The sequence below is a fragment of the Macaca thibetana genome, chromosome 15 (genome assembly GCF_024542745.1).
Source record: "Macaca thibetana thibetana isolate TM-01 chromosome 15, ASM2454274v1, whole genome shotgun sequence".
Lineage (NCBI taxonomy): Eukaryota > Metazoa > Chordata > Mammalia > Primates > Cercopithecidae > Macaca > Macaca thibetana.
In genome coordinates, this window is record NC_065592.1 from 106,508,008 (window position 1) to 106,535,059 (window position 27,052).

General features: G+C 38.9%; 1 protein-coding gene across 10 annotated transcripts in view; it reads right to left on the reverse strand.

Moving 5' to 3' along the window:
• Window positions 1-6,755: 6,755 nt before the first annotated feature.
• Window positions 6,756-27,052, reverse strand: part of ZNF484 (zinc finger protein 484) — a 133,682-nt gene continuing 113,385 nt past the window's right edge. For 7 of the 10 annotated variants that reach the window (XM_050761376.1, XM_050761378.1, XM_050761375.1 and 4 more), the window contains 4 exons: window positions 18,529-18,655; window positions 18,147-18,239; window positions 15,910-15,954; window positions 8,017-10,496 (listed from right to left, as the gene is read on the reverse strand). In XM_050761376.1, the coding sequence (XP_050617333.1) occupies window positions 8,176-10,496; window positions 15,910-15,954; window positions 18,147-18,239; window positions 18,529-18,655 (2,586 nt within the window). In that variant the 3' untranslated portion in view covers window positions 8,017-8,175. Of the gene's footprint in view, window positions 7,267-8,016; window positions 10,497-15,909; window positions 15,955-18,146; window positions 18,240-18,528; window positions 18,656-27,052 lie in introns of those variants that run through there. The other 3 variants (XM_050761377.1, XM_050761385.1, XM_050761382.1) reach the window with 2 other exon arrangements.

A 27,052-nucleotide genomic window follows, 5' to 3' on the forward strand; every position in this document is an offset into this window, starting at 1 on the left:
TATCCATGTCTCCTTTCACTCATTACAAATCTTACATAATTTTGCTCTTATCTCTTTACCTTACTCGGGTTTATGTGAGGTATTCAGTTTACTAATGTTTTAAAATATTTTCATTTTAGTAGGAAAAGGATGGATTATTTTATAAATTTCATTGCCTGAGTAAGTTTAGGTATGGTTTTGGGTGCAATAAGAAAGACATAAAATAGAATGGTTTATGCCAAACATGTTTATTTTTATCACACAGCTAAAGTCTGTAGTTAAGTTGCTGCTACTTTTGAGTCAATAACATCAGGACCAGTGTTGGTGAATCTTTTGGCCTTTCCCCGGTGGTTGAAAGATCACCACTGCTGGTGGCATAATGTACAAGGCAGGAAGAGGGATGGAATTGATGGTAACAGCTAAGTCGGTCTCTTTTCTTAGGAAATAAAGGTTTTCCCAGAATACATCTACCAGTGTTTTGCTTCTCTTGGGCTGAGGCAGGTCATTTGGCCACTACCAGTTTCAGAAGGTGATGAGGTTACAGCACTATTCACAATAGCAAAGACATGGAATCAACCTAAATGCTCATCAATAGTAGACTGTATAAAGAAAATGTGGTACATATACATCATGGAATACTATGCAGCCATTAAACAGAATGAGATCATGTCCTTTGCAGGGATATGGATGGAGCTGACGGCCATTATCCTTAGCAAACTAATGCAGGAACAGAAAACCAAACATCACATATGCTCACTTATAAACAAACACCACATGTTCTCACTTATGAATAGGAGCTAAGTGATGAGAACACATGGACACACAACAGGGAAACAACACACACCAGGGCCTATTGGAGAGTGAAGAGTGGGAGGAAGGAGAGGATCAGGAAAAATAACTGATGGGTTCTGGGTGATGAAATAATCTGTACAACAAGCACCCATGATATGGGTTTACCTGTGTAACAAACCTGCACATGTACCACTGAACTTAAAAGTTAAATTAAAAAAAAAAGATAAAGTAGACCGGGCGCGGTGGCTCACGCCTATAATCTCAGCACTTTGAGAGGCTGAGGCGGGTAGATCACAAGGTCAAGAGGTCGAGACTATCCTGGCCAACATGGTGAAACCCCTTTGCTACTAAAAATACAAAAAATTAGCCGGGCGTGGTGGCAGGCACCTGTAGTCCCAGCTACTTGGGAGGCTGAGGCAGGAGAATCACTTGAACCCGGGAGGCGTAGGTTGCAGTGAGCCGAGATTGCGCCACTGCACTCCAGCCTGGTGACATAGTGACACTCTGTCTCACAAACAACAACAACAACAACAACAGATAAAGTAAGCCATGAGAGAGGAGTTTGGGGATTGCGTGCTGGTTCAGCAAAGCAACATTTTCCAAAAATTTCCCAAAAGATACACAAACTATCCAGAAGACCACTTTAAAATATTATATGTGAAGCTTAAGTCTTAAGATTAAAAATTCAGAAACTGTAAAAGAATACACATATAAACATGTAGCAAATAAAATTATGTGAATGGGATAATATCATATGCAAAGTCGAGACAAGGAATAGATGTTTTTTAAAAAAAGAGTTACTCCCTTTAACATAAAAAGCTGTTTTAAGTTAATAAGATAAACAATCCAAAAAGAGAAATGTATAAACAAATGCTTTGTAAAGGCAATTTATAGAATAGTAAATTCAAATGGCCAAGACACATTTAGAGGCATATTAATATACAAATTATAATTAGTTATCACTTGGAACTTGTAAAATTTCTCAAGGTTAAAGAGTAACCATAGCTGGGCACAGTGGCTCACACCTGTAATCCCAGCACTTTGGGAGGCCAAGGCAGGTGGATCATTTGAGGTCAGGAGTTTGAGACCATCCTGGCCAACATCCATCTCTACTAAAAATACAAAAATTAGCCGGAAGTGGTTGCAGGAGCTTGTAATCCCAGCCACTTGGGAAGCTGAGGCACGAGAATCGCTTGAACCCGGGAGGCAGAGGTTGCAGTGAGTCAAAATTGCACCTTTGCACTCCAGTCTGGCGATAAAGCAAGACTTGGTCTCAAAAAACAAAAAAAGAGTAACAGCTACTTTTAGTAGGGGGAAAGAGGTACATTTATACACTAGTACTGGAAACATAAAAAGCTAGTCTTGGGACAAAGAAATTTGGCAACATCTGTTAAAATAAAATAACACATACCATTTGATCAGTCCCACTCCTACAAGCAGATGCTACAGAAAAAAATAATTTCCAGTAGGTAAGGGCATGACTGTCCTTGTCCAATAATCTCTCAAGTATAGTTATAAAAGATTATTTCTCCTAATGAAAAAATGTGAATAACTAATGGCAGTATGGTCAAAATATTATGGTACGTCCACACCATGGAGTCTTTTCAGCTAGCTAAAAATCGTTAAGTGTAAAAGGTGCAAAAATGAGTATACAATCCCTCTTATGTATGACAATGAAGTCACACACACTAATATATGACACAGATGACATATTAATGTGACTGTATGTGATTGTGAATATAGAGAAAAATATCAAGTTGATTAGCATTATCTGTTGACAGACTGTTGGAGTGCCTGGAAATGCTATGAATGGAAGTACAAAAATCAAGAAGACATAAAATACATTATAAAAGTTAGTTAGGTCAGGCATGGTGGCTCACGCCGGTAATCTCAGCACTTTGGGAGGCTAGGCAGGAAGACTGCTTGAGGCCAGGAGTTTGAGACTGACCTGGGAAACACAGCAAGACCTCATCTCTACAAAAACTAGAAAAATTAGCAGGTGTGGTGGCGTGTGGCTGTACTCCCAGCTACTCAACAGGCTAAGGCAGGAGGATCACTTGAGCCTGGGGGTCGAGGCTGCAGTGAGCCAGGATTGTGCCACTGGACTCCCACCTGGGTGCCTGGGCAACAGATTGAAACAGTCTCTAAAGTAAATAAAGTCACATTTATGCCATGTTATATATATATATACATATGTGTGTATGTAACTATTTTAATAAAAAGAAAGGCAAGTGTTTCATGGTCTGTTTTTCTCCACTGGTTTGAGACATGGGCTTAAAGTTAAATCAGTAAACAAAATGAATTATATTTATTATGAAATCTGCTTCTATAGGAAGACCTTTTCCAATGTACCAAATAGAGCTTCTTTTCTACTTGAATGTTATGGCATTTAATAAAATGATGTATTCTTACAAAACGTATTTTTATCAATTACTTGTCTGGTATACAGTAAGGTGTGACTCATGGACAAAGATTTTTCCATATACAATATATAATGTACAATAATCACAGGGCTTCTCTGTAGTATGAGTCATTTAAAACTCGTTCTGACTTCTGTGAAAAGGCTTTCTCACTTTCAAGAAATACAGTTTCCCTCATGTGTAAATACTGAAGAATACTAAAAACTGATTTCTGTGTGAAGCTACTCCCACATTTGCTCTTAACGTTGTCTCCTTCTGGTAGAAACTTTCTGATAAATTGCAGGTGAAGTGTTTTCCAGTTAGTGTTCTTACAGGCTTTGTTCTCCAAATGGTGTTTTGAGTGTATGATGGGATTTGAATTATTATTTTTTTCTCATGTGTGAATTTAGTTATGTTCACGTCACTAACTTTTCAGTGGAAGACTTCCTAGTCATCATATTCATAAAGTTTCTCTCCAGCATTCATTTTCTGATATATAATGAAGTATGACTTGTAAAGAAAACCCTACCCACATTTAGTACAAACAGAAAATTATTATCCCCTATGAATTATCTGATGCATAAGTAAATGTTTGAGTGTATGTTTTCTTTTATTTTCTGAATACACAGTATGATTCACTTTTTAAAAATTAATTTAAAATGCATTTTTGGCTAGGTGCAGTGGCTCACATCTGTAATCCCAGTACCTTGGGAGGCCAAGGTGGGAGGACTGCTTGAAACCAGGAGTTTGAGACCAGCCTGGGGAACAAAGCAAAGTGAGGCCTCATCTCTACCAAAAAAAAAAAAAAAAAAAAAAAAAAAAAAAAAAAAGGGGCCAGGCACGGTAGCTCACACCTGTAATCCTAGCACTTTGGGAGGCTGAGGCGGGTGAATCACCTGAGGTCAGGAGTTCGAGACCAGCCTGACCAACATGGTGAAACCCTATCTCTACTAAAAATACAAAAAAAAAATTAGCAGGGTGTAGTGGTGTATGCCTATAGTCCCAGCTACTTGGGAGGCTGAGGCAGGAGAATCGCCTGAACCCGGAAGGCAGAGGTTGCAGTGAGCCAAGGTTGCACCATTGCACTCCAGCCTGGCCAACAAGAACGGAAACTCTGTCTCAAGAAAAACAAAAAAAAAAAGCCAGGTGTACTGACAAACGCCTATGGCCCGAGCTACTTGGAAGGATAAGGCAGGAAGGTTGCTTGAGCCAAGGAGTTCAAGGCTATGGTGAACTATGATCATACCACTAAACTCTACCTGGGGTGACAGCGTGAGACCCTGTCACTAAAAAAAAATTAAAATTAATAAAATAGAATAAAATGCATTTTTATTAAAATATTTAAACTGTAAAACTGTCTTAAAATAGCTTGTTGTAAATACAAATGAACTATAATAGCGTGCTGGCATAAAAAGATAACGGCTGGCCGAGCCATGACTGTTATCCCAGAACTTTGAGAGGATGAAGTGGGTGGATCACTTCATCCAACATGATGGCCAGCCTGGCCAACATGGCGAAACCCTGTCTCTCCTAAAAATACAAAAATTCGCTGGGCGTGGTGGTGCATGCCTGTAATCCCAGCTACTTGGGAGGCTGAGGCATGAGAATCGCTCGAACCTAGGAGGTGGAGGTTGCAGCGAGCCAAGATTGCATGCCATTGCACTCCAGCCTGGGTGACAGAGCAAGACTCTGTCTCAAAAAAAAAAAAAAAAAAAAAAAGAAGAGATACAAACCTACAGTGTTCTCCCTAGTAAAGTCTATATTCCACATGCCTCCAATCTATACTGACCTTTAAATTCTACTTAACATTTAGCTCTCCCAATTCGCTCAGTTTTCCACCATTTATTCCTCAATCAGTCTACAAGTGCCCCTTGAGATGCAAGAAATCCCACAGAAGAAAGTCTTTCTTTCTTCTACAGATTAATACTTTGTTGACAAAAGGTCAAGTAGCTCTTTTATAGTTTTTTCTTTTTCTTGGGAGTGTAACATTCTATTTTTTAAAATGTGCTTGAGAATAAAGGTTAAGAATCACTATCTCGGTAATCCTCCTAAGTTAATTTTTCAAACCCTGGACTCTATACCAGGCTTCATTAACCCCATTTTCTATTAATTATACAAAGGAAAAACCATAGTATTAAAAAAGACATCTGAGAAGCTTTTAGTGAATCTCTTCCATTTGCTAAATTTGGCAGCTACCAAAATAAAATTTGAAACCACCAGAGGTAATTTTCTCTTATGTATCAAAGTTTGTAAAGGTTTTAACAAATGAGTGAATGCCTTAAGACTTTTAGCAACAAAAGATTGGAAAAAGTAATGCTGCACATCTAAGCATTTTCATTTACAAGTCAGTAATTTTGGTAAGTAAGAAAACATAGTTTTGGTCTTGATACTTCTTAAATATAAATAGCTATCTCAACAAATTGAAAACATCTGCCAGTGGCAGAGCAAGTGGTACAGACTAGTACTTCCTCTGAGAACTAAAAAAGGTGGATGAAAATATTAAACACATTTAATTTTCTGAAGGCATAAAGAAAGCTACCACGGCAATGAGAAATTGCAGGAATAAAATTGGAGATAAGACATAATGTCTGAAATTTGGGACATAATGTCTGAAACTGTTTATTACCAAGAGGTATTTGCTAATTCTGAAGGCAAATACTGGGCAAGAGAGGCTGGAGAGAATTTTTGACAAATTCAAGTGACCGAAGAAGAAATACTAGAATTCAAGTCTTTCCAAAGAGGAGGGGCCTGACGTACCTCCCAAACTCCTAAGTCCTAAAAGTATCCTAGAAATAAGGTTTATATGTTCACATTCTGAACATATAATAAGATGAGTCTTCCAGAGACTCAAGACCAGTTTCAAATAATCTTAATACATGACTGCATAAAGGCAATCAGGGATTACTACTGATCCTAGCCTAAGAAGCTATGTTAGAAGCTATGGCAAATCCTCTCTGGAAGAAGATATTATCCAGACCATCTTATTACCTCTACAATTTTAATATATATTGTCTGGCAAGTGATATAAAAATCACCATATAAGGACACAGGACATCAGCAAAACTCAAGAAAAATAACCATTAGAAAACAGGCCAACAGGAGATCTAGGTAATAAGGCTATCCCTAAAAGAAACAGAGAAAGAGAATGAGGCAAATGCATAATTTGAATCGATAATAGCTAGGAATTTCCCCAAATGCACGTGTGTGCACATGCGCACACACACACACCAAAACCACTAAGCCACAGATTTAAAAAATATTATAAACCCCAAGGAAGATAAATACACCTAGGCATATCAATGTGCAACTGTTAAAAAACAAAGGCAAATAGATAAATTTCAAAGGAGACAGAAAAGCAGATTGCCTGCAAAGGTAATTATATAAAGCTTACTTCTCAATAAAACGATAAAAGACAGACCAAAATAAAATATCATCAAAATACTAACAGAAAACAACTTTCAACTTAGAATTCTATATTCAGTAAAAGTATCCTTCAAAAATGAAGGCAAAATAAAACACTGCCAACAAAGAACAATTTGTCACCAGCAAACTCACAGTAAAAGTAATACTAAAGGGTGTTCTTCAGTAACAAGCAAAATAATTCTAGAGGAAAACTTAAAGGACAAGAAAAATAAAACAGTAATTAAAATGATAAATATGTGGGTTAATTTAAATGGCTATTGACTCAAATAATGATTGGCTATGTTCACCATATACAGAATCCAGATATACAACATCAATACCATATGAGAGACAAATAAATGAAATTAATGTTATAACTTCTCCCCTTGTCCAGAAATGTTGTTAGTACTAATTTACATTAGCTTTTAATCCGTATGTGTATTATATTAGTATCTGACATAGTACATTTAAGGCAAAAATTACTAGAGATAAAAATAAACATCTAGTAATGATAATGTGTCAATTAACAAGGAAGATTATAACAATTCTAAATTGTATGTAAAATCAAAGACAAAAAATATAAAGCAAAAATTAGTAGCTCTAAAGGAGACAAATTCACAATTATTTGTAAAATCACAACACACTTCTTTTAGTATTTGATAGAAGAAAAGAAGTCTACTCAAATACAGAGAATCTGAAAAACAAAATTAAGATTAGTTTGTAGAGACTGTGAGGAGATAAAAGGAGAAGCCTTCCAAATGTTCAACTACATTTTATCTTCTAAGTAAATGGTAATCTAGCAAGTAACAAACATGTAGAGAATGTACTAACAAAATTAGTGGGAAAGATTTTAGGATTTGATATCCATTTTCTTAATTTGTCCTATTTTTCAAACAGGAGTTGGTAACAACAACATCAAAAAAGTGTACGTTTCTGTGGTCAAAGCTGAGGATCTAAAGTGCTGCTATCTAGATCTGGGTCCCTGTAGCTAAGTTCCATGATCTTAGCGCTAGTTCTAAGGTAATAAGTAGTTAGGGCGCTGTTGCTTACATCACTGGGGAAATAGACTTTTGAGAAATAGGCAAAGAGTAATTTCAGACCTCTTGGCTAACTTCTGCCCCAGCATACGCCAACAGATATAACAATATATAATGGTGACTTCCCAAAGAAAATTTTAAAAAAGCAGAGTCCTTCCTTTCTGTCTTTAGTGTTTTCACAAAAACTGCTGATCCATTTTCATTATAGACCTGAACTGCCCTCCTTTAGCCTTGATCTCAGTGTCCTTAGGCTGCTTAGACAATGTAAAATTATCTTATCACTCTACTCATTAATGAATTTTTGGGGGTCAATATTGAATAGTTTTGGTACCCAGAACATGAAAAACTCAACAGCCCTGAATTGATAAAACTGTTTGCTCAAAAAGTGAAACAAGAAAGACTGCAAATCATCTCCTTGCACATTTACTATTATTTGCAGGAGCTTGACAATACCAATATCAAATAACCAAAGATGGCCACTATACAATGCTTAAACACTCTCAAAAGTGTCTCCCCATATGCATAACTGCACATCGGCTGTATGATCCAGATGTTCATAATTCTAACTAGACAGAAGAAAGTTGGCCTTGGTCACCTCCTGAGTCCCCACACCATAATTGTAGCATTGAGCACTCTACCTCCCCAGTGTCAGATTTCTGAGGCATACTGAGTTGTGGCTTCCAGTTTAAGGCTTTCCTCAAGTCACTGCACTTATAGGGTTTCTGTTTAGTATGAATTTTCTGGTGTTTAATAAGATTTGATCTGATGGTGAAGGCCTTTCCACACTCAGCACATATATATGGTTTCTCTCCTGTGTGAATTCGATGATGCTCATGGAGTTGTGATTTCTTAATGAAAGACTTCCCACAGTCACTGCATTCATAGGGTTTCTCTCCAGTATGAATTCTCCTGTGTCTATTTAAGTGTGACTTCTGGATGAAGGATTTCCCACATTCAGTACAAATATAGGGTTTCTCTCCAGTATGAATTCTCTGATGCATAATTAGTGTTGATTTTCTTGCAAAGGCTTTCCCACATTCACTGCACTCATAATGCCTTTCTCCAGTATGGGATTGCTGATGTATGTGGAGACCGGACTTCCGAGTGAAGGCTTTCCCACAATCACTACATTTATAAGGTTTCTCTCCAGTGTGAATTTTCTGGTGTGTAAAAAGATTTGATCTGTCAGTAAAAGCCTTTCCACACTCAGCACATCTATAGGGTTTCTCTCCTGTGTGAATCTGCTGATGTACATGGAGTTGTGATTTCTTAGTGAAGGATTTCCCACAAATACTGCATTCATAGGGTTTCTCTCCAGTATGAATTCTCTCATGTGTAATAAAATGGGATTTGTGGAAGAAGGCCTTACCACATTCAGTGCAAACATATGGTTTTTCCCCTCTATGAATTCTCTGGTGCATACTTAGTGTTGACTTCTGAATGAAGGCTTTCCCACATTCACTGCATTCATAATGTCTCTCTCCAGTATGACACTTCTGATGTATCCTGAGCCGTGACTTCCAGGTGAATGATTTTCCACAGTCGCTGCATTTGTAAGGTTTCTCTCCAGTATGAATTTTTTGGTGCTTAATGAGATTTGACCTGTCAGTAAAGGCCTTACCACATACAGTACATATATAGGGTCTTTCTCCTGTGTGGATTTTCTGGTGTATAATGAGATTTGTCTTGTGAGTGAAGACCTTCCCACATTCTGAACATATAAAGGGATTCTCTCCTGTGTGAATTCGCTGATGCACATGGAGTTGTGATTTTTTAATAAAGGATTTTCCACAGTCACTGCATTCATAGGGTTTTTCTCCAGTATGAATTCTTTCATGTGTGATAAAATGTGACTTCCGGATAAAGGCCTTCCCACATTCAGTACATACATAAGGTTTTTCTCCTGTATGGATTTTCTGATGCATACTTAGTGTTGATTTCCTTGTGAAAGCTTTTCCACATTCAGTACATTCAAAGTGTTTCTCTCTAGTATGAATTTTTTTATGTATATTAAGGTTTGAATTCTGAGAGAGGTTTTTCTCACATTCACTGTACTCATAGGGTTTTTCTCCAGAATGAATTCTCTGGCATCTGAACAGATCTGACTTCTGGATAAAGGCTCTTCCATAGTCACTGCATTTATAGTAATTCCCCTCAGGAGTTTTCTGATGGTTTGACTTGAGGGAAAAATCCTTCTCATATTCAGTGCATATTCCTGCATAAACCCTCTGACGGCCATCAAGCTGGGACTTCTGAGTGAAGACTGCCTCACGTTCATGGCATTCATGCTGCTTTTCTTCAGTACAAATGCTCTCATGTGCAAAGGCATGTGACTTCGGGGAGAAAACATTTACATAGTCAGAAAACAAATAGAGGCTCTCTCTAGTATGAATTTTCTGATGTTGAATGAGAGCTTGCTTATGATGCAGAGATTTCCTACACTGATTACATTCACAAGCCGTCACTTCTGTATGAGAATTCATATGAGTGAAAATATCACCATCTCCAATAGTCTTATCAGAATTTTCTGTTGCATTGTTTCTATTATATAAGGTTACAATAGGCTCCAAATTCTTTCCAAATGAGTTACAGTTATGAAGTCTTTTTCTTGAGGAAACCAGGTGTGTGTTTACATGAACTATTTCCCCAATGTCCTTATATTCACAGACCCTGTCGTTAGCTAGTGTTTTCTTGTTAATGAAGGCAACATGACTTAAAAGTTTGTTCTGGTTTTCTCCACATTTTCTTGTGTGTTCATCATCTTTCCACACTTCTTCTAAAATGGAATATGGGTCATCTCTTTTGAAGAGATTAATATTAATCTCAGACTGGAAAGAAATTTCTTCAGACATTCTCTGTTGTAAAGGTCCAAAACCAATGTCCCCATCTAAAAAAGAAAGAAAAGATAAGACTGACAAAAAGAACAATGAACAGAAAATAAGGCCAGGTGCGGTGGCTCATGCCTGTAATCCCAGCACTTTGGGAGGCTGAGGTGGGCAGATCACTTGAGGCCAGGAGTTTGAGACCAGCCTGGCCAACATAGCAAAACTCTGTCTCTGCTAAAAACACTAAAAATATTGTCTCTAGTAAAAATTAGCCAAGCATGGTGGCACATGCCTGTAATTCCAGCTGCTCAAGTGGCTGAGGCAAGATAATGGCTTGAAGGCAGAGGTTGCAGTGAGCTGAAATTGCACCACTGCACTCTACTCTGGGTGACAGAGCAAGACTCTGTCTCCAAAATAAATGAATAAATAAATAAAAATACAATAGACCTTTGATTCAGGCCAGGTGCGGTGGCTCACGCCTGTAATCCCAGCACTTTGGGAGGCCAAAGCAGGCAGATTACCTGAGGTCGGGAGTTTGAGACCAGCCTGACCAACATGGAGAAACCCCCATCTCTACTAAAAATACAAAATTAGCCAGGCGTGGTGGTGCATGCCTGTAATCCCAGCTACTTGGGAGGCCAAGGCAGGAGAATCACTTGAACCCAGGAGGCAGAGGGTGCGGCGAGCCGAGATCTCGCCATTGCACTCCAGCCTGGGCAACAAGAGTGAAACTCCACCTCCAAAAAAAACCCAAAAAAACCCAAAAACAGTTGATTCAAGGCAAACACAGAGAAATGAGAGAGGCGATATAAATATAACAAATGTACATAAGTATTTTAAATATATATAAATATATAGGTATAATAACTCATTTGTATATAATATGTAATACAATGATGTAGAGTAATAACATTAATACATTACATTTATGACATGATAAACAATATCATTTAGATGTGCTGTTCTAAGTTCTATATTAGTTCACTTATACTTTATCATAGCCAGGTGTGGTGGTTCATGCCTGTAATCCCAGCACTGTAGGAGGCTGAGATGAAAGGACTGCTTGAGCGCAGGAGTTTGAGACCTGCCTGGGCAACATAGTGAGACCCCCATCTCTACAGAAAAAAAAAAAAAATTAGGTGGACCTAGTGACACATGCCTATAGTCCCAGCTACTCAGGAGGCTGAAGCAGGAGGATCACTTGAGCCCCGGTGTTTGAAGCTGCAGTGAGCTCTGATTGCACCATTACACTCCAGCCTGAGTGACAGAGTGGGACCCTGTCTCTCTCTCTCTTTTTTTTTTTCTTTTTTAAGACAGAGTCTCACTCTGTTGCTCAGGCTAGAGTGTAATGGTGTGATCGGAGCTCACTGCAACCTCCACTTCCTGAGTTCAAGGGATTCTCATGCCTCAGCCTCATGAGTGGCTGGAACTATAGGCACGTGCCACCAGGCCTGGCTAATTTTTGTATTTTTAGTAGAGACAGGGATTCACCATGTTGGCCAGGCTGGTCTTGAACTCCTGACCTCAAGTATCTGTCCACCTCGGCCTCCCAAAGTGTTGGGATTACAGGCGTGAGCCAGCAGGCCAAGCCGAGACCCTGTCTCTTAAAAACAAAAACAAAAAGCACTTTATCGCAACCCTTTGCTGTTGGTATTATTATTGTTTCTAGTTTACAGATGAGGACACTAAGCCATAGAAGAGTTTAGTAATTTGCCCAAATCAAATGTTTAGTAACTGGGGAAGAAGAGATTCCAATTCAGTGCAAATGTAGTAGAACTACATGGTGAGTGAGGTGTCAGGAGAACGAAGTGACAAACTCTGTGAAAAGAAGTATTTCTGAGTCTAGATTCTTATCCTTAATCCGTAAATCCTCACAATCTTCCTGTTTTCTCTTTTCCCTATGATCCACTGTGCCCTAAATACCAATGTGTTTATGTTTATAGTAAAATTACAATATCTTAGTAATCCTAACTTGGCCAAACAGTAAAATTTATATACATTTGTTAGATTTATATAGCCTCTCTCATTTCTCTGTGTTTGCCTTGAATCAACTCTATGTAACAATTGGTCTATTTTCTTTTGAGGTGGAGTCTCACTCTATCACCCAGGCTGGAGTGGCTGGAGTGCAATGGCAAGATCTCAGCTCACTGCAACCTCCACCTTCCGGGTTCAAGCAATTCTCCTGCCTTAGCCACATGAGTAGCTGGGACTACAGGCATGTGCCACCATACATGTATTTGTAAAAATACAAATTTTTGTATTTTCGGTAGAGGTGGGGTTTCACCATGTTGGCCAGGGTGGTCTCAAACTCCTGACCTCAAGTGATCTGCCCACCTCAGCCTCCCAAGGTGCTGGGTTTACAGGTATGAGCCACCGTGTCTGGCCTATAGTTGAATTCCTCATCCCTGGTTTGGGGTACTGATATGATAAATGCATCTGGTAGAAGACATAACAGGAAAGAACCAGACATCAGAGGAGGAGACTGAAAGCTGTTCATCAAACCTGTGCCTTTCCTTCACAATATTAAGCTTGTAGCCAAGCACATGGCTGCCTCACAATACTAGGTTTGTCCAGCTTCATTTATCACTAGGTGGGACTGAGTAACTCTTTTTCACTAATCAGTGGGAGTGATAAGGCCAATGTCTTAAGAAAGTGGGTTTGTCTCCCACAAACCTCTTCTTTTCCCACCAGTATATTCTCACTTGGCAGCACCCAGTTCTATGAAGCTGGCAATGCCCTAGGGCAGAGGTCGGAACAGTGAAGCCCTTGGGCCAAATCCAGGCCTCTACCCAAAAGCTAACAATGGCTTTTACATTTTTAAATGGTCAAAAAATTAATTGAAAGAAGAATACTACTTCACAACATGTGAAAATTATATGAAATTCAAATTTCAGTGTCCATAAAGTTTTTATTGAAACACAGCCACACCCATTCATTGATGCATTGTCTATAGCTGCTTTGGGGCTACAACTGCAGAAATGAGTCATTGTGACAGCAGCCATATGGTCCACAGAGCCTATTCACTTTTGTGCCTTTACAAAAAATTGTCAGCCCTTGCCCTAGGGGATGGTGGTACAATGACTTTCTAGAAACTTTCCTCCTGAACAGCCATGGAAACAGAGTTGCCCAGTGTTATGGCCACAGAAAAGGGACTAACACACATCTTTCCATTAGTCACTGCAGTCTATTTTATCAATGAACCCAGACATACAGTCTTTTCATTTTCTCCATTTAAGCTTCCTTTTTCTGATCTTTTGTTTCTATTCAAAATTCATTGTTCTTCATTAATCATTTGGGGTTCTCTGCTTTAAACGCTAATTTCAAATTTCACCACAACTCCAGAGAGGCTCTCTTTTAACTTAAAAATAAACAACAAAAAGATACTTTGAACCGCTCATATTTATATTTGAATTGGCATAGATGTGCATGTTAACAAATGTGTAATGCACAAAGATTGAAATTTTCAAGATTTCATGCAGTTACTCTCTCTTTCGAATTAGTTTTTCTAGCCCTTTGAATTGCTCCTAGAAGAAAAATTTTAAAGTCTTTCTGAAATAGAGCAAAACGACCTCCTCTTCTTATAACACAAATTCAGGAGTTTAATTTCACTATTTTGTACAGAAACTTTGCTTTTTAATGTACAAGGGTAAAATACTCAGTTATCACATAATTTAATGTAGGTTTCTCTGAATAGGTCCAATTCAAGGAGTAAGTGAAAGCTGAGCACAAAATATGTGTATTATTATTATTATTATTATTGAGATGGAGTCTCACTCTGTCACCCAGGCTGGAGTGCAGTGGCGGGCTCTCAGCTCACTGCAAGCTCCGCCTCCCGGGTTCACGCCATTCTCCTGCCTCAGCCTCCTGAGTAGCTGGGACTTCAGGCGCCTGCCACTATGTCCGGCTAATTTTTTTTTCTTTTTTTGTATTTTTAGTAGAGACGGGGTTTCACCGTGTAGCCAGGATGGTCTCAATCTCCTGACCTTGTGATCCGCCTGCCTGGGCCTCCCAAAGTGCTGGGATTACAGGCATGAGCCCCCACGCCAAGCCTTTTTTTGCTTTGTTTTTTGAGACGGAGTGTCGTTCTTGTCACCCAGGCTGGAGTGCAGTGGCGTCATCTCGGCTCACTGCAACCTCCATCTCCCGGGTTCAAGTGATTCTCCTGCCTCAGCCTCCTGAGTAGCTGGGATTATAGGCACCTGCCACCTCGCCTGGCTAATTTTCTCACTTTTAGTAGAGATGGGGTTTCGCCATGTTGGCCATATTGGTCTCAAACTCCTGACCTCAGGTGGTCCACCCACCTCGGCCTCCCAAAGTGCTGGGATTACAGGCATGAACCACTGTGCCCAGCCAAAATACGTGTATTATTTGAATACGCAGATAGATAACATAATAATCAAAGGGCTCAATGAAGAGGGAGAATGAAAGAATAGCATGGGGTAGAAATGGTTATGGAAAACAGGCACAAATGTGAATTGCAGATAGGAGGCCATATTCTTTCTCTAGCTTACAAACCTACTGAGAGGAGAATCTGTCACATGTTAGATATTAAGTAGTAACTTTAGTTTTGTTCCATGTAGCTGTGACAGGATAAACACAGCACACAATGTTTTAAGTAGTGAAATCTATCAGCAGCATCTGAGATGAAATAGTGAAAAAGAAAAAATGGGATTATCACAAATAGGATTAGAATAATTGAGACATGAGAAAATATAGACATGGTTGTAGGTGATATGACTGGGAGGTAAGAAAGAGGCTTTTCTAAATGAGAAAAATAACTAGAAAAGCAGAATCAATTATCTGAGAGATGGATTAGAGGGAAAAGTAAAAAACTCCAAGATGATATTTTGAATTATCTGAGAAGATAGATTAGAGGGAAAAGTAAAAAACCCAAGAGAAGATGCCAACATTTTGAAAGGCAAGCCACCTGCTTTTGGCATGCTACATTGTATCTTGTCTTCCTTCACACAAACAGCCAGACCCTTATATGCAGACAGTGTTGGTCTTTCCCCTGAGTGCTGTATACAACAGGGCCAACGCCTGACTGAGACACACAAATAACTGTTTTAGAGTAAAAGTTGTTCCCATGAGCCAGTTATCACTCAGAGCTTATGCTGCAGCTGAGACACATAATCTGAGACATAGATAGGTCTGGGCTGAGACACATGGCCCTGGGCAACTTTAAGGAGGACCCAAAGTCCTTACACCTGCCTCTAAATGTCCATGATAACTTCTAATGTAGGTTAGTTATGTATAGGACAGAGGCAAAGTGCATACTTGCCAGCAGGTAGTATAACCAGTTGGGAAGAGAAGAAAGACCCCTGTGGGGGTGATCATTGCCTTGACATCCTGCTCACTGCCCCAGCTGTAAATGACCTGCAAGGAGAAATGGACCCCATCCCAAACTTGGTTCAGATGTCAAGAGTGATGATGAGACACACACAATAAGAGGGTATAAAAAGACTCATTACTCACATAATGAGGCTTTCTGGGGACAGCTCCAAGCAGGTCCAGATGGGGCTAGAGTGAGCAAGGAAAGGACTGTCTTAGGGTTTATGGGGGTGGTGGGGCTAGGCTAACGATTCTCTTATGTAGTTGGAATTTCCCAGCACCAATGGAGAGAATACATGGGCTTTTTTTCTCAGTTTGTCCAGGTGTGGGGAGAAAAAAAGAGAGAGGGGTGAGGCTTAGAAAATGTCAGCAGTTGAGGCTGGGTGCGGTGGCTCACGCCTGTAATCCCAGCACTTTGGGAGGCCGAGGGGGGCGAATCACAAGGTCAGGAGATCGAGACCATCCTGGCTAACACGGTGAAACTCCGTCTCTACTAAAAATACAAAAAATTAGCCGGGTGTGGTGGCGGGCGCCTGTAGTCCCAGCTACTTGGGAGGCTGAGGCAGGAGAATGGCGTGCACCCAGGAGGCAGAGCTTGCAGTGAGCCGAGACTGCACCACTGCACAACAGGCTGGGCAACAGAGCGAGACTCTGTATAAAAAAAAAAAAAAAGAAGAAAATGTCAGCAGTTGAACATCAAAAATGAAGGATACAGAATGAGATGTTCAAAGTATTTTATTAGGAAATATAAATTAAATAATAATTAGAAATTAAAACCCATCAGATTAGCCAAATTATTAAAAATTTGGATAACACTAGGTATGGATAGGGATGTGGGAAACCTAATACCCTTGTACAAAGTTCCAGGGACTACAGAGTGACACAGCCAATCTGGAAAATAATGTGCTTATACCTCATCATATTAAGTATTAGTATGCCCAATGATAAAGCAATCCCACTCCTCTTCCTTAAGAAAGCCTCATTTCTGGCCGGACGTGGTGGCTCACGCCTGTAATCCCAGCACTTTGGGAGGCCGAGGCGGGCGGATCACGAGGTCAGTAGATCGAGACCATCCTGGTGAACACGGTGAAACCCCATCTCTACTAAAAATACAAAAAATTAGCCAGGCGTGGTGGCGGCGCCTGTAGTCCCAGCTACTCGGGAGGCTAAGGCAGGAGAATGCTATGAACCCGGGAGGCGGAGCTTGCAGTGAGCCGAGATTGCGCCACTGCACTCCAGCCTGGGGGTCAGAGTAAGACTCCATCTCAGAAAAAAAAAAAAAAAGGAAAAAAAAAAAGAAATTCTCATTTCCAATAAGAATAATTCATGAAGAAACGTATTGCGGTACTGTTTGTAGTAGCTGAAAAACTGGACAAGTAAAATGTGGTATATATGTGCACTACAGAACGATATGTAGAAATTAGAAAAATGCATTGCAACATGGACCAATTTGAGAAAAAAAAACTGAGTAGGATATATAATATAGTACCTACCATTTCTACAAATTAACAATGCTAACAACTCAGATTTTACAAATATCCCACAAATTTAAGCATAAATGGCAAAACATGTTAAATATATTAGAACAGTTGCCTCTTGGAAGGATAAAAATGAGTATGGAGACTGAGGATTAAAAAGAATAAATAAAATAAGAGGAGAGCCTTAAACACACTGATGATGATATTGACTAAAAACTAAGGCTATAATTATTAACTCAATCTTCTGTACAGGATATACCTGTACATGAGATTAAAAAAACTTTTTGTAAGATATGAAAATAAATAAATTAGAAAGATCAAGTCGGTGTTGTGTTGCACTAGCCAAGTAGGAATAAAATGTCAATGGTACCCTCAAAATCAACAGTTAGAGAAGAGGCATGGGGGGACTTCAGATAAGCCCATCTCTAGATGACAATTCTGAGGTACTTAGGGGAAAGAGACAAAATGAGAAGAAACAGCAGGAACTGAAGTTGTAATGCACAGTAATTTTTAAAGAAGGTAGATCTATAAGTATTTGAATGCATAAGGAAATGATCTAAGACCCTGATGGAGGTAGAAAGAATAAAACTTTTCTAGGGAAAGAGAGAAAAAAGCAAGAAAGCAGGACCCTAGAAAGTAGGGTGTGACATGATCCAAATAACCAGTAATTGTAGCACATTCCCTCCTAAAAAGCCAAGCAAAGAAGGCATTGATATGAGAAGGGATCTTAAGTGGGGTTAGCATTTAGATATCCAAGGGTCCTTGTCTAATAACTGCTCTATCCAAGCAGTTCTAAAAGTCATATTAATGACACAGCAAAGTTGTGCAAAGTTGTGCACAGCCTCTCCCAGTACAAATACAGCTGAGTCATACTGTCTGCCATGCTCTTGGTTCCCTTCTCACCTGGATGGCTCTGACCGGAGATCTCACCATCCAACATACATGGCTCTTCTTGTTCCAAGCTGAAGATGACTTCTGGTTTGGGAACTTGACATCCTGTTAACAGGAGATGATAGAGGACTTGGTTTCAGAGGCCATACAATGAAGCATTCCATTTGTTTTCCAAAAAAGTTCACTGGGAACAGAGGAATATTCACACGACCCAAAAGTGATTATTAAGAACATGGGACAAAATAAGGACAAAACCATTACACACTTTAGATGTCCTGCAGTCTTTAGAAGTCCCACATACCTCGGAAAACACAGACGTCAGCAATTCTACTGAGAAAAAAATATATACTCAATTAGGTGCTGTCTACTGTGTACCCAGCAGAGCTGCGCTTACCCACTGAGATCAAGTTGAAATAGTTTTCCAGCATCACTTCTCTGTACAGGCTTTTCTGAGCAAGGTCTAATTGTTGCCACTCATCCCTACTGAAGTCTACAGTTACGTCCTTGAATGACACTGATTCCTGTGGGGAAAAAAAAAAAAAAACCCTTTCAATGTGAAGGATCAAGATTACAGAATGGAAACAAGACAGGACCTTATTTTTTATTTTTTTTATTTTTAGAGCAGGTCTAGAATATCTTTTATTCTACATTTAGCTTAGTTTAACTATTTTTTTAAAATTATACTTTAAGTTCTAGGGTACATATGCACAACATGCAGGTTTGTTACACATGTATACATGTGCCATGTTGGTGTGCTGTACCCATTAACTCATCATTTACATTAGGTATATCTCCTAATGCTATCCCTCCCCACTCCCCCCACCCCACAACAGGCCCCGGTCTGTGATGTTCTCCTTCCTGTGTCCAAGTGATCTCATTGTTCAATTCCCACCTATGAGTGAGAACATGTGGTGTTTGGTTTTTTGTCCCTGTGACAGTTTGCTGAAAATGATGGTTTCCAGCTTCATCTATATCCCTACAAAGGACATGAACTCATCCTTTTTTATGGCTGCAAAGTATTCCATAGTGTATGTGATATACAATATACTATAAAGAACCTCTACAACTCAACGACAATGAACAACATAATTTTAAAAATGGGTAAAAAGCTTAAATAGACATTTCTACAAGGAAGATATACACATAGTCAACAAGCATATGAAAAGATGCTCAACATCATTAATCAGTAGGGACATGCAAATTAAAACTACAAATACTACCTCACACCCATCAGGATGATAAAGAAAATGTCTAAAATTGACTATAATGATGGTTGTATAACTGAGTGAATATACTAAAAATCAATACATGGTACACTTTAAATGGTAAACTGTGTGGTGTATGAAGGGGAGGGCTCTTTTTTGGCACTGCCATTTCCAGATGGGATGCAATAGCTTGGCAGTCCAGTGCTTCTTTCAAGAATGAACTGTAAATGCCAGATGCAATACTTGAAATCATCTGTTTCAAAGCACTGGAAAGCTGCTGAGGTAACAAGAAATATAGGGGCTAAGACTGGAGAGGAGAGAATACTGAAGATTGAAGCTGACTTATTCAGTCACTTGGACAGTGGGAGCATTTACCAATTCTGGGTGTGGACAAAAGCTGGATTCTCGTTTTGTCCTGTCTACTGGAGAATGCAGTGGAAGGCTGCAGCTGGTTAACACAGAAACTAACATAACTCAAACACATGGCCATTTTCCCCTCAGGATATTTACTGAATTCTAGGGTATATAGGGCAGAAGACTAAAACTGTAAGCAAACAGCCTTTGAAGAGCAAAGCAAAAGTCTGGTATCTGTTAAGAAAATAGTTGGGCATCTATCAGGAGGAGGGTCTTTAGAGGACAAAAGGACTCTCAGCTGAAGATTCTCAGTAGCCAAGGTTATCCAGAGGTAAACTGAGTCTTAGCAGAGCTTCAACCCAGCCTTGATTCAACACTGTCCCTGACTGGATGTACATGTTCTCCCTTCCCTCCTTTTGCTGACATAAGGAAAGACGAATCCTCTGTGGAGAAAGATAACACCATCCAGATCCTGTTCAACTTTTCTTCTTTTTTTTCTTCTTAGACAGGGTCTTGCTCTGTCATCCAGGCTGAAGTGCAGTGGCACAAACACGGCTCGCTGCAGCCTCGACCTGGGCTCAAGCAATCCTCCTGTCTCAGCCCTGCAAGTATCTGGAACTACAAGCTTATGCTACCATGCCCAGCTAATTTCTCTATCTTTTGTAGAGATGGGTTTTGCCATGTTGCCCAGGCTGGTCTGGAACTCTTGAGCTCAAGTGATCCGCCTGCTTCAGTCTCCCAGGTATGAGCCTTGCCTACAACTTTTTATACACGGTGTTTAAAACAAACAAACAAACAAACAAAAAGATAGGACCACATATCCAAAATCAGAGAAGGAAAAAATTCAATAGAAACAGTCACACAGAGAACGGGAATTAGATGAAAAGATGACTATCTTTAGAGAATTGGTTTTTATAATAAAGAATCAAATGGAAATTCAAAAATTGAAAAATCTAATATCTAAAATTAAGAAGTTCTTATACAGGTTTAACAGCAAAATACAGAATTTCTGAAATGGAAGAGAAGTAAATAGAAAATATCCAAACTGAAGCAGAGATTTTTTTTTAAAGAAAAAAACCACAGGAGCATTAGGAATATTTGTGACATAGTAAAAAGGTATAACCTATCAGAGTCTGAGAAGTTAAAGAGGAGAGTGCAGGGAAGAAGTAATATTTGAAGAAAGTAATGGCTATGAATAACATCAACCCTTAGGATTCAAGAAGCTCTTCAAATACCTCTTTACAAAACTGCAAATATTGACTATGCAAAACAATAACAGTACTATTCTCTGGGAGGTTTAAAATATATGCAGAATTTAAATTCATGGAAATAATAATGCAAAAGTGGGAGGCAGCAAATAGAATTAAAATGTTTTAGTATCCTAGCATTATTAAGGAGATAAAATAGTAAGTTCAAGATGGATGTTTTAATATCTAGGGTAACAAATAAATAGTAAAAGAATTATAACAAGTAAACAAAGGAAAAAATTAAAGAGTAAAAAATTATGTAATATAAAAAGTCAAGAAAGCAATGAAAAAATAGGTAGTTCAAATCAAAAAGGCTGGGCGTGGAGGCTCACGCCTGTAATCTCAGCACTTTGGGAGGCTGAGGCAGGTGGATCACGAGGTCAGTAGATCGAGACCATCCTGGCTAACACGGTGAAACCCCGTCTCTACGAAAAATACAAAAAAATTAGCCGGGTGTGGTGGTGGGCGCCTGGAGTTCCAACTACTCGGGAGGCTGGGGCAGGAGAATGGTGTGAACCCGGGAGGCGGAGCTTGCAGTGAGCCAAGATTGCACCACTGCACTCCAGCCTGGGCAACAGAGTGAGACTCCATCTCAAAAAAATAAATAAATGAATAAAAACTAAAAAATAAAAACTAATAGTAAGGTAGTATATATAAATTCAAGTACATTAGTAATTACATTAAGTGTAAATGCCTTAAACATTCAAGTTAAAAGCAAGGATTGAAACTTCTGGTTCTAAAAAACAAAACAAAACAAAAAAAGAGTGCATTCCACCCCATTCCTCCTGCTAATTACCTAAAATCTAGAAAAATACATAAAGCATCTATCAGAAGACTAACTGGTGGAGAAAAGAAAGTAGAACCTAAGGACTTAAAAAACAACACAGTAGTGAGTTCCCTAGGACTGCTTAGAGGGAGAGAGGGAGCTCCTACGTACTGCAAAATGAGCACTAGAGGAGCTTGCAGCCTGGAAGAACCAGTGAGTACAGACAAAAAAGGCCTCCCCAAAGCATACATTTTCCAGTCAAATAATCTGAAATAGGGCAGCACTACAGGATGGGCCCTTTTGACTACACATACCTGCAAAGTTCAGAAGTACCCAAGAACACCCTCACTTCTGACACCTACTGAAAGCAGGGGGATTTCCCAGGATCACCCGTACTTCTGACACCAGTTCCAAGTCAGGGGTCCCAAGACCACCCTCAGTTTCCATAATTCGCTGGAAGAACTTACAGAAATTAGAAAAGCCATTATACTCATGGCTATGGTGTTATACAGTGGCTTTACAATGAAAGGATACAGATCAAAATCAGCCAAGGAAAGATGTGCTTAACACAGGGTCAAAGAGAGTTCCAGGTGTGAGCTTCCAGTGGTTTTCTCCCAGTGGAGTCATATGGACAGCACTTACTTCTCCCAGCGATGATGTGTGATGATAATATGCATGGAGTATTGCCAACTGGGGAAGTTCACTTGAATCTTGATGTCCAGAGTTTTTACTGAGACGTGATCATGTGGACATGAATGACTCCCATTGTGGCTGATCTTAGTCTCCAGCCCCTTTGGAGCTGATATTGCATGGCCAAGGTACCCCACTATAAACCACATGTTGGCATAGAATATTCAGTGTGGCCCAAAGCTCCTACTGTAATCACATTGTCATTATATACCATCTTGCATGGCCCAAGCAAGACATTCTAAAGATTTAGAGGTTACCTCCCAGGAGCTGAGTGCAAAAGTCAAACCTCTCTTTAGGCAAAGTTAATTCTTTACTGCACAACAGTATACTCGAGGTGAAAACTACAAAAGATGCATCCTTTGCCTTCTTCACCAAACAATGTGACTCAAGATGGTGGGGTGGAGCTCTCTCAACCATCCCAACTGCATTAGCTCAAAGAGAGGTAGCACCCCTCTTGCCTCTCCAGCAGGCATTATATAGACTGTATTGGCTAACCCTACCCCAAATTAAGTGAATGACAGCAAAGAAGTACCTACCTTCTCCTTCCAATAGAGAGTGGAGGATGGACTATGGAGAAAGTTATAAAAAGGGGTTCTTTAAAGATGTGTATGATGCCCTGGGCATACCTATGAGCAGCCCATGTATAAAATCAATCAGAATCAACATAGAAAAAGCTTTCAGGGCTGAACTAGGGTATGGGATACTGTCCAGGTTTCAAATTGCCTTCTGGGTTGCACAAAAATGAGGGAGACCAAAGTAGAACTGCAAAGACTTTCAATACTTAAGTTGAATTTGAACTACAGCCCATAAAAATAGACCAAGACACGTACTCTAAACCCAAATGTGTTGACAACTGCTAAAATAGAGAATTTAAAGAGAAAACAGAATCTCATAACATGATATTTAGAATGTCCTAAATAAAGCCAAAATTATTCATCATCTTAAGAACCAAGAAAATCTCAACTCAAATGAGAAAAGAGCATTAACAGATAGCAACACTCAGATGAATCAGATGTTGGAATTATTTGTCAAGGATTTAAAGTAGCTAACTAAAAGTGTTGCAACAAGCAGCTGTAAATAGTCTTGAAACAAGTAGAAATATACAAATTCTCAGCAAAGAAATAAAAGGTATGAGGAAGAACAAAATGAAAATTTTAGAACCAAAAAATACAATAAATGAAATTAAAAACCTCACTGGATGATCTCAACAGCAGAATGGAGATCCAAAGAAAACAATCAGTTACCTCAGTTACCTGTAAGATAGATAAATAGAAATTATCCGTATCTGAACAATAGAAAAAATAATTGATGAAATGATTGTTTCATCAATTCCCTTGGGCTGTATTCAGCCTAAGGGACCCAGTGGGACAATAACAGAACAGCCAACAATAATTTCATCAGTCCTAGAAGAAATGAAAAAGTAGGATGGGAGACCGGAAAAAGATTTGAAGAAATAATAGCTGAAAACCTCCCAAATTTGGTAAAAGGCATAAATGTATAGATTCAAGTAGCTGACCAAATCTCCAAAAGGAAAACCTCAAATAAATCCATGTCTAGATACATTGTAAGATTTATAAAATCCAAATTCAAGAATAGAACCTGAAAACAGTCAGAGAGAAATGACACATTACCTGTAGGGAAAGGGCAATTTGAACAAGAGTGAATTTCTCATTAAAAACCACAGATGTCAAAAGGAAGTGGCACCATATTTTTCAAGTGCTGAAGGGAAAGAGCTATCAAAATTGAATTCAATATCCAGTGAAAATAAAATAGGCTCTGTTTAAATTCTCTTAAACTTAATTCTGAGGAATTACCTGCCATTGGTAGTTAAGAAAGAAATCTGAAAAAAATAAAAAAGGAATTAACTGCCATACATTTATGAAGCATAATTACTTAGGTAATTCTTAGGAATTACCTGCCATATATTTACTAAGCAAGATGTTCAGAACTTTATGTTGTGAACATCTTCACAACTTTACACAATATGCTTCAAGACATCAAAGAACTTACAACAATTGTCTCAGAGATTATAAAGGGTATAAGAGATGTGCAAAGTATAGCATGACCCCAAATAGAAGAAAATTCTACATGGAGTGTAAGACTAAGTTCTGTAGAGTTGATGAAACTTAAGCTTAGTCTTGGGAGATGACATGTTTAATGCAAGCAGAGTAGGGTAAAGTGATTTTTAGAAGGGAGCAGCATGAGCAAAGGTATAAAGACAGGAAAATACATGATAAATTCAGGGAACTACAAATTAGTCTGCATAATGAGAGGTCTGTATGCAGTGAAGGAAAGGTGTTTATGAGAAAAGATGATTAAATTTGTGTTTAAAACTGCCAAGAAGATGCTGGTGAGGTTGTGGAGAAATAGGAACGCTTTTACACTGTTGGTGGGAATGTAAATTAGTTCAACCATTGTGTAAGACAGTGTGGTGATTCCTCAAAGATTTAGAAGTGGAATTTGACCCAGCAATCCCATTACTGGTTATATACCCAAAGAAATATAAATCATTCTATTATAAAGATAAATGCATGCATATGTTCATTGTGGCACTATTCACAATAGCAAAGACATGGAATCAACCCAAATGCCCATCAATGATAGACTGGATAAAGAAAATGTGGCATATATGCATCATGGAATACTATGCAGCCGTAAAAAGGAATGAGATCATGTCCTTTGCAGGGATATGCAGGGAGCTGGAAGCCATTATCCTCAGCAGACTAATGCAGGAACAGAAAACCAAACACTTGATGTTCTCACTTATAAGTGGGAGCTGAACACACGGACACAGGGTGGGGAACAACACTCACTGGGGCCTATCAGGGAAGGGTGGGGGGTGGGAGAGCATTAGGGAAAAGAGCTAATGCATGCTGGGCTTAATACCTAGGTGATGGGTTGATAGGTGCAGCAAACCATCATGACACACGTTTACCTGTGCAACAAACCCGCACATGTACCCTAGAGCTTAAAATAAAAAATAAAAAAAAGACTATCAAGAAATGGCATGGAGAATACATTTGAATGAGCAAGAGTGGAAGTCCAGGCAATATTTCATGTGAAAGAATAAAACACCTAAGTTGGGGGGAAAATATTATTTAACAGGAATATAGAAAAAGAAATTGGTGTAGATAGTAATTAGAATTGATAGATGCAGTAAGAAAAAGGAGGGACTAAAGTGAAATTCTCAATTATTCGTTTTGTATACTCTGAGATTATGGTGTCATATACTGAAGTAGAGATGATGAATGGGAAAAGGTTGGAGAAAGGGAACCAGATAAAATCACTTACGTTTTGCAAATATTGAGATTACAGGGATTAAACATGTAGGCAGGCTTGTTTAATCCCTGTAATTAACAGGAAGGAAGTTAGGCAGGAAGTTAGGCAGAGGCCTAGAGTGAAGATAAAGATTTGGAAGTCACCAGTAGATAATTAATAACTAAAATCATCTGAGTAAATAAGACTGCTTGAGAGGACACCTGATAAAGGAGAATGTAAAGAAAATAATCTGAAACAATTACCAGTATTGAAGAGGTGTCAGCAATAAAAACTGAGAAATCAGACAGAGTCAGGAGACAGTAACGTCTTAGAATGTATGTGGGGATTAGTTGATGGCTGAATGCCAAGATGGATGAAAAAAGCAAAGGACAAATAAATTTTGGCTTTTGTATTTAGGAGATGTGACAGTGATAGCTAGCTGTCTTCCAACATTCACTCATCCTTTCTTCCCTAATAACAGAACATGAATTCTTAGCTGGGTACACTAAGACTCTCTTTTCCCAGCCTACCTTAAATGTAATCAGGAAACTATGCTTTGGCCACAAAGATACAGGTGATACTTCTGAGAAGGCATTTTTTAAAGGAGAAGGTGTGAGTGCCCCTTTCCTCCCCAACCTCCCTATGCTGCTGGCCTGGAACGCTGACTCAGTTAATGCCACCCCAGCCAATCTCGGGAACCATCAAGTAATGTGAGGTTGAAAATCACAAAATAAGAATGACATACAGAACAGAAAAAAACAGTGTATGAGTTTGTGAAGACACCAGGCCATGAATGAATACTTTCAGAGTTCTTTTGCTTGATAGAATAAACTCTGAGGTGTTTAAGCCTGTAATTTTTAGATTTCAGTTATACTAAAATGCATTTTGCCAAACGATTCTAATAAAATAGACAGAAACTGTGTTGCGATTACAGACTCCTAAGCTTTTAAGCAAAAATTTCAGTACCATGTAATAGCAAAAAGACCAGTACTCCAGGAAAATATAATTCATATTTTGAATGACAATCTAAAATACATAAAACAAAAGCTGACAAAATTACATGGAAAAATTGATAAATCTACACACGCAGTGGGAGACTTCCTGACTCCCCCTCCCTACTCTAGGAGATTTTAACCAGATTACATTCATTAATCATTAGATAGAGTAACAAAAATTTGGCACGTATAGGAAAATTTCTGCAAGAAAATTGACAAGCCAGTTACAAAGGAGATGAGATCTCATACATAAAACAAATATGCAATAGTCAAAAAATAAGGATTATACAGAATATCTGAACAACACAAATAAGCTCTTTTTGATGTAGATAGAAATCACACATACACACACACACACAGAGAGAGAGAGAGAGAGAGAGAGAGAAAGAGTATATTCATCATT